The following is a 16,634-nucleotide window of genomic DNA, read 5'->3' as shown; positions in this document are numbered from 1 at the left end:
CGAACACCCACAAGCAAGTGCTTTAAAATGATTTTTCAATTCATCTAAGTCCATTAAAAGCATTTGAGTCTTGCTGAACTAATTTTTTCTTCAGTTTTCCAGTGCTAGGAAACCCTGGATCAAATTCTTTTTTATAGGCCTGAAACTTCCTTGACTTAATCATTTTTCCTCTCTCGGTAAAAAATGGAAATTACAAATTATGACTATTAATTCGCGTGCCTTTCTCTGACAAATTTTATGTCATTTCAATAGAGGTAACATGAAATGTTGCAAGCTCCTATGAAAAATCTTTCACCAAAAATTGAGCTAACTGGCCGTTTCATTTTGCTATGAAACAGTCTTCCCTTCAACCTGCCTCAAATGGGGTCACAGAGTTCTGACTGCATAAACTCCCCTCCGAGAGGAGTCCAGACACCTCCCTCCCAATTTAAGGCAGTAACTAATGTTGGGAAACCCACTGTGCCCACATACAAAAAAGGTCCAAATCTGCTTTGATATATAAAAAAAGAAATCTCCCTAGCAGAGAGCCAAAACCACATGTACAGAAGGTTGAAACCAATGTGTACACAACTGAATATTGTGGAACAAAGTTTAGAGAAGAGAATATAGGGGCAACAGTATAATCTTTTGACTTATCTTTGGTCTCTTGGTGTCATGAAATTTCCCTGTTGGTCCTTTTTTATAAAGAACCAAAACAATGCTCAATTTAAAAAGAGGCTGTTGCCTATGATTTTGCCAAGTCTAAAACACCTTCTCTAGGAACTGCAAGCATCTTTGACTTCTCCCTTCCTTCACCTAGTACTGGTACCAAGAGCTATTGTTGTCCTTTTGAGCTTTCTTCAGGATTCATCCCCTTTCCTTATTGTCAGAGCCACCATTGGTCTAGAGCCAGGTATCCTCCCTATGTAGACAGATGACAGCTCAGCCTTAAAGTCCTTCAGAGTCTGAAGTATCATGTGGAATCCAGGCTGCCCACTGAAGTCTCCATTAAAGACCACTCTGGTCATGTCATGTTTTCCTGCTTAAAAGCTTACAGTTACTTTCCAGTGCCTTTGGGACTCCATAATCAGGGTCCATCCTACCTAATCCAATCTCATCCCTCACCACTTCTAAACCCTCCTCCCAACCCCAATTGGCTCCATTTGTTCACTTGCTTCCCCATTCACTCAGCCCATTCCCACTTCCACACTCTTACTCACGCTCTTCCCCCTACCGAGAGTACCCTCCTCCCTTCTCCCTATATATTAAAATCACATTCATTATTGAGGGGCCAATGCAATTCCTCCCGGGCCTGGTTCTCCACTATACCCTCATTTTGCTCTATTTCTACTTAATGTAATGTCTAGAAGGTGCTTCTTAGTTCCTTATTATCTCTGCTTGGATTTTCTTCTTGTCTCACATGTGTTTGTCTTTTATGCCTGTAAAATTCCAAGTACCCTCAGGCTCTAGATGTTGAGAGGTCTGGGCAGAGCTGTGATAGTTCAGAGAAAGGAAGGATTGGTCACTCCCATTTGTGGGGATCAACTGGAAGTTCCACCAAGATTCTAGTTGTAGGGACACTATGCTAAGGGGAACTTGAGAACTGAAGGATAATGTTTTGATTGTGGGCATTCCAAGCTGACGGTATAGTGTGTTCAAGGGCAGAGACAGAGGTGAAAACATCTGACATATATACAGCAAGTGGTGAATAGTTCATCTAGGCTACTCCTTATAATATATGAAAGGACTTGGCAGGAGATAAGACTCAGTGGTTCTTAACCAACAGTGGTACCTATTCCCAGGGGACATTTGGAAATATATGGCAATGTTTTGGATTGTCTTAAGATTCAGGGATGCTACTGGCAGGGACAAGGGATATTAAAACCCCAACAATGCACAGGACAAAAACTACACTGTGAATTGTTCCACCCAAAATGCCAATTTGCATCTCCCTTGAGCACCTTGAATACCAACTTAAGGAGGGACTTTATTTAATCTCTGGAGAGAAGTCTGAATGCTCCTTCTTCTGGAAAAGGTATGGAGTAACTTGGATTATTGCTCAGAAATATTCATTCCCTACACCTCACTTCTATGGGTGGAATATACTTTCTTACTCCATTGATGATGACATAGCTATATGACTTGCTTTGGCCAATGGAATGTTAGCAGATGATGAAGTAGAAATCTGAAAAGTGCTTATACAATTGGGTTTTCCCTGCTGCACCTCTGCAATTACCATAGGAAGGATATGCCCATGCTAGCCTGATGATCCCAGGAAGATGAGAGTTACGGAGCAAAGCCAAATGTAGATCAGCCAACCCTCAGCCAAATGCTAAATCTGTGAATAAGCCCAAGCAAGATCAGCAAAGCCATTCAGTTGAACCCAACAAAGATCAGCTGACCCCCAGCACATCTGGGAAAATAAATGATTCTGTTCAGCCACTGACTTTTTGGATGGCTTGTTATGCAACATCATTGTGACCATAGTTAACTAATACGAGGTATGTGCCTGAGGTAGCCCAGGCATCCTCCTCTTCCTCATCTACTGGTGCTAATGTCCCAGAACTGAAGAATCCAGAATGCACCCTCTTCTCTGCTCTTTCCCCAGACTTCTCTATTATGCACAGACCTCTCAGTGACTTACACACCTAGAGACCAAATCTTACCTACTGCAGCCTCTTTCTCTGCCTGAGTGCTGAACTCGGGCTGCCCAGTCCCTTGAATCACCGCATTCACATTATGTATCATCTGTCTGACTCCATCTTGTCCTTGCATTTCATAAATAAGGGGTGGGGTCCCCATCCCCTCCAGTTCTCTCCTGTCAAAGTCCTGTACGCCCACAGACATGACTTTCACGCCTTTTTCCCTCAATGTCTGTGCAGCATCCTGGACCTCATCCTCAGATTTGCCTGAGGTAATGACCACTGCATATTGGGGAATGCCCTGGAGAAACCGGCTTCCCGCTGCCTCCTGGAAGAAGGTCTGATGAAGGTATCGCAGAGCTTTGCCTGTCCTCCTGGAGCCACCCCGGAGCACAAAGTGTTCGTGGATGTGAGCAATCATCTCATCCTTGGTCTGGTACGTATTGAACAAAAACTCAGTGTGACCTTGATCACCATACTGAGCCAGCCCAATCTGGTACTTATCCCTGCCAACATCCAGCATGCCAACAACTCTGGAGATGAAATTCTGCATCCACTGGAAACTGGTCCATGATGTGTTCCGTGAGGTGTCAGCAAGAAAAACCACATCTGCATAGGCCTGGGTGGATTCTGGAATTGAAGAGAGAAGGGGGAAGGAAAAGGAAAGGAGAAAGTAAATCAAGTCAAGATCTCACGAAAATGGAACACAAGGAGGGGTTTGTGTGGGGAATAGAAGAGGGAGAGGTACTCTATTTATGCAACACTGTGTAGATTATACTTTCACCTCCTCCATATGAGACTCTATCACGAAGCTTTCTCCCTCTCACACTCTGCTGCCACTGTTGTCTGCTTTATTAGGCTAAAGCACCTTCCAATTATTCTTCCTCAACCAATAGAGGAGGCAAAGGAAGTTAACACATACTGAGCCACCACTTTGTGCTAGAGATTTTTATGCACTTTATTTGATTTTATCCTCATAAACCATCTTACTAAGCAAGTATTATTATCTTCATTGTCAGATGAGAAAAGTGAAGTGAAGAAGTGACGCTGCTCATTCATGCTCACATAACTAAAATGTGGAAAAGGTAGGATTAAAAACAGGTCTTCTGGACTCTAAAACCCATGTTCTTTCCTACCCATGAGAACTTCATTTATCCTTCGATCCCCATGTCCAATGGTTCTTCATCTAGGAAGGCTCCCCAGCTTGTCCCGCAGTGGTGGACAGCTTCTCCTGCCCTCCCGCTATATTCAACGTATCCTGGTTCACATTGGAATTAGGTGTCCTGGTTGGAAGGGTGGGTTTTCACACAGCTTCTTACCTTTTATTTCACCCTCCACTGCCAAGCACAGAGTCTGAAGAATGCTTCCTGAGAAATCCTGCAGGATGTTGAAGTTTTCAGTGCTGAAGAGAAACTTCTCAAATGGCTTACTGGCTATTTTTTGCAACTCCTGGATATCCTGGACGTTGACTCCTACCACGTACACAAGAACTCCATCTTCTTTCAACCTGTCAGCTGCCTCCTGGACTTCATCGTTTGACTCCCCATCTGTCACCAGGATAACTATCTGAGGAACCCTGTCCTTGGCCCGGCTTCCAGCTGCCTCAGTCAAGTAGTTGGTCCTGATAAACTCCAGGGCACTCCCTGTGTTTGTGCCTCCTGTACGGTAGGGTAGATTCTGGATCTGCTCCAGGACCACACTCTTCAGAGGGTACTGGTTCAACTGAAAGGCTGGGTAGATGTTGTCATTATACTGAGCAAGTCCCACCTGGACCTGGTCACTACCAATGTCAAGCCCCAAGACAACAGAGCGAAGGAAGTTCTTCACTTTCTGGAAGTTCTGTGGTCCAATGCTGGTTGAGCTGTCTACTAGGAAGACAATGTCCGCCAGGACTGCTTCTCTGCAAGCTGTAAGAGAGAGGACAAAAGGGATGAGGTCTGCAGGCTTTCACTCAAAATTCTTAGAGCCAATGGAGCTAAATGGTGTACAGAAAGGAGAGCAATGCCAGGAAGCCTATAGTCAGTGGTCCTTAGACACCCTAAATGACAGTGTGCTCAGAGAAGTAACAACATCCCCTGTGCCTTCCTTCCCTCCATTCCATCACCTTCTGAGGCTTCTAACCTGCTCTACTGAGACCTCCAATCTTGAAATCCACTCGAACAATCCCCTGAATTGCATTCAGAAGAAAAACACTTCTATAAATGTAGCAGCACACTGAGAAAGGGGCTGTCCTCTTTCCAGTGGGAATAAACTTCATCTCTGGGAGTGTGCTGGCACCAACAGCTCAGAGAGCAGGAATGTAGTCCATGTTCCGTGGTAAATCTCATTGTAGCTCCCCACTTAGTAGTGCTGTGACCTATTTATCACTCACCTCTTTGAGACTCAATTTTCTTCTCTGCAGCAGCACTGAAATCTTTACACCAGCGCTCATACTCTCACAGGGTTGTTTTAAGGATAAAATAAGATAATCTATCACAGCAGACAATAGCAACACTCTGCACAAGTCCTTTTGGATTTCTTTTTACCATTTCTGCACACTGATCTTTGGAGGATTTCTCTTTGGCTACTGGAGCTGCTTTGCCTGCAATATATAAAAGCCTATCTCCTTGCCTTAGGTCAAGACAACCCTGAGGCATAACTTATGCTCCTGAGAACTCCTGTAAGATCAAGCTAAAACTACTCTGTTTGGAACTTTTGCCTGAGATCACACCCTTCCTTACTTTCCTCTACTTTTTCTGTCTTGCATCCTTCACATCCTTATCAACCACCTTTGGGAGCTCTTCTGTAAGAAGTAACATGTATTCAAATCCTTGCCTCAGGCTCTGCTTCTGGGGACACAATCTGTAATAACCATTCTATTGGGATGGATCTGCTCTGAAAGACCTGGGATCAAGTCCCAGCTCTGCCATCCAGTTATAGCACCTTTGGCCTCAGTTTCCTCACATAAAAAAATGCAAATAGGGGCCAGCCTGGTGGAGCAGTGGTTAAGTTCACACATTCCCCCTCGGCAGCCCAGGGTTCACTGGTTCAGATTCCAGGTGTGGACCTACACACCACTTGTCAAGCCATGATGTGACATGCATCCCATATATAAAGTAAAGGAAGATGGGCACAGTTGTTAGCTCAGGGCCAGTTTTCCTCAGCAAAAAGAGGAGGATTGGTGGCAGATGTTAGCTCAGGGCTAATCTTCCTCAAAAAAAAAAATGCAAATAATAATACTAAGTGCCTTACATATCCATGTAAAAACAAATACTAATTGCCCTATGTATCATACATATTTCTATGTATCGAACCAAAAATTGCCTCATGTATCTAACTATCAGTCAGATGGGGCATGTAAACAAGTTTTGGAAACTATATAACACCAAGCAAATGGTAGTTATCATTGCTATGTATATAAAACCTCTTTGTAAACTTTAAAGCACTATACCAAAGTAAGGTATGTAATCTGGCTGTACAAATGCAATCTACCAGCACACAGTTGCAGCATCAAATGGGTCGAAAGTTTTAGCACCTCCTCCAATTCACCTCCCCCATGCAGAAATACCAAAAGAATGAATAAGTAACGGAGGCTCTAACCTCTTGTGGGTTTTGATGGAATCCACAAGCAATCTTCCCCTCTGCTCAAAGTTCTATGCTTTCTTATACAGTTTAGTAATTGATTTATAAAGAATTTTCCCAGTTAATGCCCGTGGGGGATCAGAAGTGGCCACCGCAAAATGTGTCTCTTTGGCTTAATTTTAAAGACAAAAGACTCTGAAAAAAAACTTTGACCCTCCCCCTAACTGCCTAAAAGAATATAAGATCGGGGCGGGCCTGTGGCCGAGTGGTTAAGTTCACGTGCTCAGCTTCGGCGGCCCAGGGTTTCGCAGGTTTGAATCCTGAGCGTGGACATGGCACTGCTCATCAGGCCACGCTGAGGCGGCATCCCACATGCTACAACTAGAAAGACTCACAACTTAAAAAAAAAACAACTATGTAGCAGGGGGCTTTGGGGAGAAAAAGGAAAAATAAAATCTTTAAAAAAAAAAGAATTTAAAATAAAAGGCCTGTGGCCGTGGCCAGCCTGGTGGCATAGTGATGAGGTTCACATGCTCTGCTTCAGCAGCCCAGGGTTTGTGGGTCTGGATCCTGGGCACGGACCTACACAACACTCAGGCCGTGCTGTGGCAGCATCCCACATAAAAAAAAGAGGAAGATTGGCACAAATGTTAGCTCAGCAGCAATCTTCCACAAGCAAAAAGAGGAAGATTGGCAACAGATGTTAGGTCAAGGCCAATCTTCCTCACAAAATAGCCAAAAAAAAGATTAAAAGCCCCATCCCCAGGACAGGCCATCACCACAGATAACTCTGGGTATCAGTAGACTGTGAGGGTCCTTGCTAAGCCCATCCTTATCAAAGTTCTGTCTACCAAACATTTGCTTTTCCATGTGAACTGCCTTCCTCCCCTTTGAAGCCCCAAAGCACTACCCCCAACATCCTCCTTTGTCTTTAGTTGCAGACAGTATTTAAGGTGAGACCTTCAGCCGTGCTGGCTGAGTTACCCAGTTTTCCTGGGTTTCTCCCATGTATACATGTTATAAAGCTTCGCTTGATTTTCTCCTGTTATTCTGTCTCATGTCAATTTAATTTGTAGACCAGCCAGAAGGACCCAGATGGTAGAGGCTTTCTCTTCCTCCTCTACATGCCCCATCACCACCAGCAGAAGTACAAAGCTGAGGACAGGTGTATCATCACAGGTAATGACCATAACGCTAACAGGCACCTTTGATGGGCTAAGCACTGTGATAAGTACTTTACTTGCATAATTTTATTTAATGCTTTTAAAAACTCTCTGAGGCAGATACTTTCATTCTACGAAGAAAATTTAGATTCAGAGAGATAAAGTAACTTCTTCAAGATGAGACAGAAAGTAGAGAACTTGGATTTGAACCCAGATGCTTCTTTTCCCTAAATTCATCCTCTTAACTAGTACCATAGCAACACACTGGCAATAAAATAAGCAAGCTTCCTGGGGGATCTACTGCCCTTTCCCCTCCTCTGCCCTGCATCCAGGCAACATGGGTAAGTTAATCTAGGAATAACATCATTCTAGGAGTAACTATATCTTCCTTCAAAAATGGACTTACACTACATCCATATATAAAACCAGCATAATGCCCACAGGATTAATAAAAAGAGTTCATAAGTTTTTGATCAATGATTGGAGAGGAGCATAGAGTACAGATGGTTTAGTGAAATTTTAATAGTAAAATTAAGCATGCACACACACGGAAAATAAGAAGGATGGTGGGAGGATGAATAAGAGAGAAAGCTTTGAGTTCAGTGACTTCTTGATCAGAAAGGAAAAGGGAAAAGCCTTTGTACCTGGAGAGGCATGGTCAGCAGGTTGAGCTGCCTTTGCCAAAATATCACAGAGCTCCTGCTGAAGCTTCTGAGCGAGACTGTCCAGACCAGAGAAGTTGGGAACAAAGGAGGTAAATTTCTCCACAGGACTACTGGCAATCTCCCGGAGCTCTGCCAACGCTCCCTTTCTGAGGCCAACGGCATAAAGCAGGACGCCTGCCCTCATAAATGCCTCAGCAGGTTCCCACACGTGGTCCTCAGCTGGGCCGCTGCTGATCACCACGGCTACCTGAGGCACACCCTGGCTTGCCCGGCTCCCTGCTGTTTCCTGGAAGTGGTCATCTAGAAGGAACTGCAGGGCCAGGCCCAACTTGTTGCCCCCAGGCTTAAACTGAACCTTCTGAATGTGTCTCAACACATTGCCTTTGCGGTGGTAGGTGGAAAGTAGGAACTCTGAATGGGGCACATCGCTGTACTGGGCCAGCGCCACACGGATGGTCTCTCTGCTGATATTGAAGCCATTTACCAGGGTGTACAAGAAGTTCCTCATGCTGCGGGCATGCTGGGGGTTGACGTTGGCATCCACCAGCAACACGACATCTCCCACAGAGGCCTCCCTGCAGACTGGGGAATAGGGTCAATTTAAGATAAAACATTACAAAATTGACAACTCCTGGCTGGCTGGAATCCATCTTTCCCAATTCATTGCCTTTACCCCCCACAGATCTGCCTGCCCAGCTCTCTGATGATGGCCAATACGCGCACAGCCCAGGCACGCCATCATCTTCCGTTGCTCCCTCACGGTCACCATCTACCCTTGTTCACCTGCCACCCTCTGTTCCATTCTAACAGACATTTGACCCTTCAATTAGATTCCTGACCGTGGCCCTCCACTCATTGCTTAAACTTGATAAAAGAAACCAGCTTCTACCAGTAGAGGATGCTGTTGGCACCCCCCCAGATCTCCTTTGCTGGCTAGCACATCTATTCCACAGCTGCTTCAAGTGCTACAGTTAACTGCTCCCCTGTGAGACTTTGTCCAGAGACCTGCTCCTGGCTGAAGGAAGTGGCCTCATCTGGAGACACCCAGGAAGTTACACGACCACCACCACCACCCTGGGTGGCAAATGTTTGATCACGTGGGGATACAAACACCTGGCCCCCTTGCCTTAACTGAAACAATTCATAGTGCTATTTATGCTCCAGCATCTCGTGTGGCTCAGGTCAAGGCTTGATTTTACCTACGGCTACATCCTTCCTTGGCTTCCTTGCCCCCTACCCTATCTCACTTCTCTTACAGGTTTGTCCTAGAGAGCACTCCTTCAAGATAACATGCCCACCAAATCCCAGTCCTAAGATCTGCTTCTAGAAAACCTGACCTAAGACAGCAGCTCTCCAGCTTTCATCTCTGGCACTGCCTGGCTACCACCAGCCTCTGTTAGTTTGACTCATGGCATTACCACATGTGTGGCTCACGTTTGTCCTTTGGCTGCCTGAACTCGAGGCTGCATTGTGCAACTACTTCTCCCGAACCCAGCTCTCATCCTGGGAACCACAACCCCAACAGTGGCCAGACCAAGTGGTATTCCAGCTGGGTCCACCCCGGTCTTCTGCATGGAAGGGATCAGGCACCAGGTGGCTACAGGACTTGAGCAAATAGCTGATCTTCTGGTTCTCAGATTGCAGTTCTCTAGAATAAGGGGTTGACCAGATGACCTGGCCTCTTCTGACTCAAACTTTGCTTTTCTGTGACAAGAAGTAAAACGTGGATTAAGTACAGTGCTCGTGTGGACAAAAAGAGGAAGAGGAGATTATGATTTATCTATTTCTCATGGGGGAGACCCTCATATCTCACAATTTGATTATCTGTGATGATGGGAAGAGAACACATAAGTTAGTGATGAGAGGAGGAACAAAGGCAGAAACCAGCTAACGAAGATTTTAGTTTCAAGTGGCTGGAAAACCAGGGATAATTATCCCACGCTGGTCAAACATACTTGCATTTGATTTTGTGCCAGGAGGATTAAAACACTGGCTGGGACTAGCCCTGCACTATCTCTCTGGCTTTCTCTCTCCACCCTCTCCACTTTGTTCTCTGGGTTCCAGGCTCCTTAATCTGGTTTCTCAAACTCTCATGCTCCCAGTTGCCACTGGCCTTTAACATGCTAATCCCTCCATGGGGTTTCTTTTTCCTCTGGTAAATTTCCATAGAATCAGGTTCTTTGATCTTGGTTTGTAATGTAACATTTATCAGTGTGCTTATTCAGTTAATGACAATCTTCCCCACCAGGCTGTGAGCTCCACGAAAACAGATACCATATCTTTTGTTTGTTTGTCCACCACTTGAGTGTCTAGCATAGAGCCATCACTCAAAAAATATTTGAGGAAGGAAATATTTGGGAAAGAGAGAGGGAGGGAGGAAGGAAGACATCACTTACAAGGAGGGAAATATTGAACATTAATGAAACCAAATAAGGGACTTAGAAAAGTTTAGAACTAGAAATAATCCCATGAGACTATGCAACGCGATACTGTAGCCACTAGGTACACGTAGCTATTGAGCACTTGAAATGTAGCTAGCACAACTGGGAAACTAAACTTTAAATTTTACTGAATTTTAATTTCAATAGTCACATGTGGCTAGTGGCCATGTATTTGAACTGTACGGATATAGAATAATGAAACCAATTCATCCATCTCATAGATAAAGAAAATAAGGCCTAGAAAAGCAAAGTAACTTGTGTAAATCTGTTCAAAAAGCCAGTAGAGTAGTCTCCCCTTACCCACAGGGGATACATTCCAAGACCCCCAGTGGGTACCTGAAACCATAGATAGTACTGAACTCTATATAGACTATGTTTTGTCCTGTACATACATATCTATGATAAAGTTTAGTTTATAAATTAGGCACAGTAAGAGATTAACAATAATAACTAATAATAAAATTGGCTTTGGGGCCATTATTAAGTAAAATAAGGATGACGTGAACACAAGCACTGTGATACCTCAACAGTCGATCTGACAACTGAGATGTCTACTAAGCGACTATACAGCATGGATATGCGGGACAAAGGGATAATTCGTGTCCCAGGTGGGATGGAGTGGGACAACTCAAGATTGCATCATGTTACTCAGAATGGCTCTCAATTTAAAACTTATGAATTGTTTATTTCTGGAATTTTCCATTTAACATTTTCAGACTGCTGTTGACCATGGGTAGCTGAAACCACAGGATGCAAAACCATGGATAAGGGGGGACTACTATATTAGAAACCAGGTCTCCTGCCATCCAGTCCACACCCTGGACTGCCATAAAGAAGATTAAATCAAAAGTCCATATGAGAGAGAGGCAAAGACCACGTGAGAGTTTAGACCAGAGGGCTGGGGAAGGTTGGTGTTCTCCAGGGGCATTAAATCCATTGTCCACTTCGAGAGTCCTGAGTCCCACCTCTCTCAGAAGTTTGCCCGATTTTGGTCATAAAGCCAAGTAGAGTCATGAGTATGGAAAAGTCAGAAAATAAATGAGCTTAAGGCCCATTAAGCTTTGTTTCCCTTTGGCCCTCCAGAATGCAATCCTATTGAGAGGAGAGAATTCACTGAATGCTCCAGGGGTGGCTGACTGGCTTGTCCCCTTAACATCTCTTTCAGAAGAGATCTAACAAATGTCTCCCTGATCTTTCCTAGAGAATATTTTTCAGGCAAATAAGTATTGGTTCCATCCTGTGCAACTTGAGAAATGTATTACATTTTCATACGTTGTTACTTTCTTAACCCCTCCACTAGTTCTTTGTCATTTTAAGTGTTTGAAACCTGAAAAGACTGACTGTCACAGCTTCTGTTCACAAGTGAGGGGAGTCGGAGCCAAAGGGAAAATTTAGACAGCTTCATGTTTTTTTCCCAACAAGTAACAGTCTATGTAATTGTATTTGAATATTTAAACCTCAATACTGTCTCAGTGGGGCTTCAGGCTACTCAAACAATCTTCTCTTGATGAGACTTTCATCTTGAAAAGTCCCAACAATCTGTTAATGACTGCAAAAAATTGCAGAGGTGTCACCAGCATTTGGTGAAGCTATCTATCAGTAGCTTAGGTAATTGTGATGACAATTACCCCTCGGAATAGAAGGAGACAAAGCAAAATGCAGAGTCAATAGGACAGGCCCATGTTTACAAAAGCATTTGAGAGCCTGGAAACGCAGTCCAAAGTATAGTATTTTTTAATATTTTTGTTTTCTCGTTCCAAGTTAAGCTTTGAAAAAATCAGTGCCCACTATTCACTAGAAGTTTCCAGAGTCTAAGTTCTCCTTGAAAGAATCATTTTCCTTTTGTTAATTATGAAGCTCCTGTAATATGTGCTTTTAAGATTGTCACTATCTCTAGGTTCCTAGGCAAGGTCATCATTTTCGGCTTAAAGAATCTGATGCATTACCAATTCTCTGTGACTTGATAAAACCAAAATTAGTTGCAAAGAAGATGAGCCCCCAAAACGTCTTCCAAGTCTCCATTCTCGATATGTTCCTAGACAGAAAAAGAAATCTCAGAATTAAAATTACGTCTTCACACACTTAAAATGAATGCATCCTATTGTATGTTCATTATACCTCAATAAAACTGATTTTAAAAAAACACAACTGTCCTTCCCAAGACCAATGAAAGCTTTATAAAAATTAAGGACATGTTGCCACATCATCTTAACTGTGCAGGGAAAATGGTCTTGCTGACCTAACTAAGGAAGAATTTTGTAAACACCCACAGTGTATACCTCAGATTCCACTGTTTGAAGTTGCCCAGATATGGCTATAAAAGGAGAAAGCATATAGCGCGTGGGGTTGAACTTCCGCTTCACACACTGAATTCATTTGGTGGGACATAAACATTTCTGGATGGTTTTGCTTGTATTTTTATACACGTGTTGGAGGACCTGGTAAACATCTGTGGCAGACGGAAATATTCAGATATTGCAGGAGTCCATCTGCCTGATAACATCAAGCTAGCCTGAAAATATTTTATATGTTCCCAGAAGAAGCAGAACATCATACTTCCCTCCCCTAAATTTGGATCCCATTTCAAAGGCCTCCATAAAAATTATCCCCTCCCAATTTCATTTCTGTTTTTCGGCTCTAAGAAAGCCCATGTGTTGAAAAATAAGACCAACATGACAATCACATTGACTGAGATGTTGCAATTGGAACAGGGGACACCTCATCTTTATCTTCTTAACCAGCCAACCTCACGGCCATCCTCAGCAGAGTGTAATGGGGTTAAAAGTAAGGATTCTTGAAGATAGACTGCCTGGGTTTGAATCCCAGATCCACTACTTAATAGTTGATCTTGGGCAAGTGGCTTCGCTTCTCTGTGCCTCAGTTTCCCCATTTGTAAAATGGGGGCAATAATAGCATCAACCTCATGGTCTTGTAATCAGGACTGAGTGAGTTCATTATTGTAAAACACCGTACCTATGCCTGGCACATAAAAAGCACTCTTTAAGTGTTTGTTAAATAAAGTAAGTCTTCTTGGAAACCCACTATGTAAGAATAAAAAAGTATTCTCCTTAATTTGAAACTCAAAATCTGTAGAGGTAAAGGGATACTAATGTTTTGCATTGTGTATTAAGAAAGCAGTTATTTCATTCTGTATATTTTAATTTATATTTTTTATTTAATTCCTTTAATTTTCACTTTCAATTGATTGCTGCTTTGTACGTTACTAGACTAATATCTCTACGTTCCTCACCTCACACCTGGGAAAGGCCAGCAGATCAGGCCTTAGTCTGCTCACTTTGTTGATGGAAATAAAGAAATCGGGTCCCAGAGAGGTTAAGTAGCGTACCAGAGCTACACAGCCATGCACTGTCAGGTTCTGTCCCAGGGAACCCAACTCCAGTTCTAGTGCATGGCTCGACCTCAAACCTCTGCTTCAAACCCTTCAATGAAAGTCTCCAAGTCCAGACTGTCACCGATCCCCCAGAGTCCACTTCTTGTAAGATGAGGACCTAGGAGCAATTTACCATGGGGTAAAAACGTGAGCTCAAGCCATAAGTTCCTTTGCCCACCAATTAGGTCTTCAAAGAGCATAATGTTATATCCAAAACACTGTATTTGGTGCTCCAGAGAATGGAATTATAAACCTTGCTTTCATGTTTAGAGAACTGAACAATCTATTTGGGAAGAGAAATTTTACATACTGGAAACAATAAGAAATTCAGTAAACTTTAAAGCACATTCTTAAACGTATCAAAGAGTTTAAGCAAGAATCTCACAGTACCTATATCGCTTTTCAGTCTTGGGACCTTTAAGCAAAATGTTGTGTGGAAATGACATCGTGGTGCCTAGAAATAGCAGCTCCCCAAGGATTGAGGGCCTCTTTCCAGAAAGTATAAGCGTAGCCACCCTCCTTCCCTAAGGATACATTGCTACTGTGCACGTTTAATTTACTCCTTCAGAGTAACCAGAGGATGGAGATAACCGCATCTATTTTATTATTTTATGCCCACAGAAAATACCAGGAGAAGTCTTGACTTCAGAGGAAGCCCATAGGCCTTGATTCTGGTTTCAGCTTGACCATTTGCTCCAGGAACCACAGCAAGCCGGTTCACCTTTCAAGGTTTATGTGATGACTCTAGAGAGCTTCGCGCTGCTTTGGGACACCTACTATATACCCCACTATATTATAAGCATTCCCCAGGATAGTCATCCAGTGATTTTCCAATAAATAGATGTGATATAATTGGATTTCTCTGTTCCTCGGTTTCTATGTCAACCTCCCATTAATACCTCAAGGAGGCATATAAGTAACTTGAGGGAAGATGCTCTAAGACTGTAAATATCCTATTCCCCAGTAAATTTTCATCTAATGGCAAATAAATGGATGGATGAATCTTAAAGAATAAACTGTTCTAATGGATTAGGGACAGTATGAGGGTAAAGAGCTGGCAAGTTTGAAAGTACCAGGAAGAATGTTCCAAAATAAATTTACCATGATGATGATGATGATGATGATGATTACTATCACAATAAAATACTGTGCTTCAATTTTTTAAAGTCGGGTTAATAAAGTTAGATGAAATATAAAAGCTTCAAGTATGGTATCTACATTTTCATATTTCATTATGTCCTAATTATTAGCATTAATGCACTTAGTCATAAGAAATGAGAAGTATTTTTAGTTAGTTGTAAATAAAGCACTAGAGCTGTTTATGGAAATCTAGTGGGAAAGTCAAAAGTGTATAAACATTTCACAGCTGTGTCTATGTGTGCGTTATTTCAATGAAGAGAAAAATGTCTGTAGATTAAGGACTTAACATCTATATTATATATACTATTTCATGAAGATGTTTATATTTAATTTAAGCTGCTGAAGAGGTTTTGCATTTGAATATGTAGGGCTCATCGTGGAAGCAAAAAATGAAGCGATTAAATGAGGTGTAATTAGGCAGGGATAGTATAGGATGTCAGTTCTTTCTGGAAATAATTCTAATGGGTCTGGGGAGGAGAGCAACTTCTCTTAAAGTATGCTGTTCAAATAGTTAACTCACCAGAACAATCCATCTTTTAAGATTAAGTCATTCAATTAAAGCAAGTACTTGGCAATCACCACAGTAATAATTGATCCAGGGAAGAATCACCAAGAGATGCTAAAACCATCAGGTAAAAGCATGTTGGGGAGCAGGATTTTAACACAGTTTCCAAGTATCCCCTGACAAATTACTTATAAATTACAAAGGGCAAAGAAAGTACCTTGACAATGGAGAAACATGGTGGACACTACCAAGTGTTCAAAGTTGACATCAACAATATTAATAGGATAATAATAGAATAAACCAACATCACATCTCTCCTGATGTTATGCATGAGAAAACTCAACATCACTTATATGGTAGCCCTCCTCAAAAGCCATGGCCTAAATCTAGTAATGAAGAAACAATCATTTAATACAAAACTTGGGGACAGTCTAAAAGACAACTGGTCTGTGCTCTTCTAAAACATTAATCTCATGAAAGACAAAGAAAAGCTGAGGAAACAGCTGAGGTTAAAACAGTCTAAAGAGACATGACAGCTAAAGGCAAGCGTGATCTTGGATTGGAAAGAGTTACTATAAAAGGACATTTGGTGGAGTAGTCGGTAAAATTTTAATATGAACTGAATATTATATAATAATTCTGTAGTGGTGTTAAATTTCCTGATTTTGGTCATTGTATCATAGTCATGTAAGAGAATATCCTTGTTATTAAGAAATGCACATGATATATTATCAGGCAGAGAGTCTTGAGGTCAGCAACTTACTCTCAAATCTTCAGCAGAATTACAACAATTCATAGAGAGAGAGGAGGAAAGCATTGCAATACTCTTGCAACTTTTTAACTGAGTGTTTACTGTTTACCAGACAATATGTTAGGCACTAAAAATCATGGAATAGAGAGATCCTGAAAGGACTTGGAACTCTAGTGGAGAGAGAGATGGATAAATTGCAATATCATAGGGTGAGTAAAATTATATAGAAATAGAATTATATAGAAATAGAAGGTGCCGAGGAACACACTGGGCGAGCACCTTCTTGGGTGAAGGTTTCACAGAGCAGGTGACACTGGAGTTGAGACTTGAAGGATGAGTGGAAATCTGCAAGTGAGCAAGTGGAGAAGGAGAGTTCCAGGCAGAAGGACAGCATGT

The 16,634-nt window shown here is 42.4% G+C and overlaps 1 protein-coding gene across 1 annotated transcript in view; it reads right to left on the bottom strand.

Moving 5' to 3' along the window:
* The window catches only part of LOC124227056 (collagen alpha-4(VI) chain-like), an 86,153-nt gene extending 73,680 nt beyond the window's left edge, over nucleotides 1–12,473 (bottom strand). Inside the window, exons 1-4 of the mRNA XM_046640992.1 lie at nucleotides 12,398–12,473; nucleotides 7,990–8,592; nucleotides 3,941–4,528; nucleotides 2,646–3,251 (exon numbers count right to left, since the gene is read on the bottom strand). Of these exons, the coding sequence (XP_046496948.1) occupies nucleotides 2,646–3,251; nucleotides 3,941–4,528; nucleotides 7,990–8,592; nucleotides 12,398–12,473 (1,873 nt within the window). The remainder of the gene's footprint in view (nucleotides 1–2,645; nucleotides 3,252–3,940; nucleotides 4,529–7,989; nucleotides 8,593–12,397) is intronic.
* Nucleotides 12,474–16,634: the final 4,161 nt, after the last annotated feature.

This window comes from Equus quagga, chromosome 1, assembly GCF_021613505.1.
Source record: "Equus quagga isolate Etosha38 chromosome 1, UCLA_HA_Equagga_1.0, whole genome shotgun sequence".
Taxonomy (NCBI): Eukaryota; Metazoa; Chordata; class Mammalia; order Perissodactyla; family Equidae; genus Equus; species Equus quagga.
Note: the sequence above shows the minus strand (reverse complement) of the source record. Positions and strands in the feature narration are given on the sequence as shown.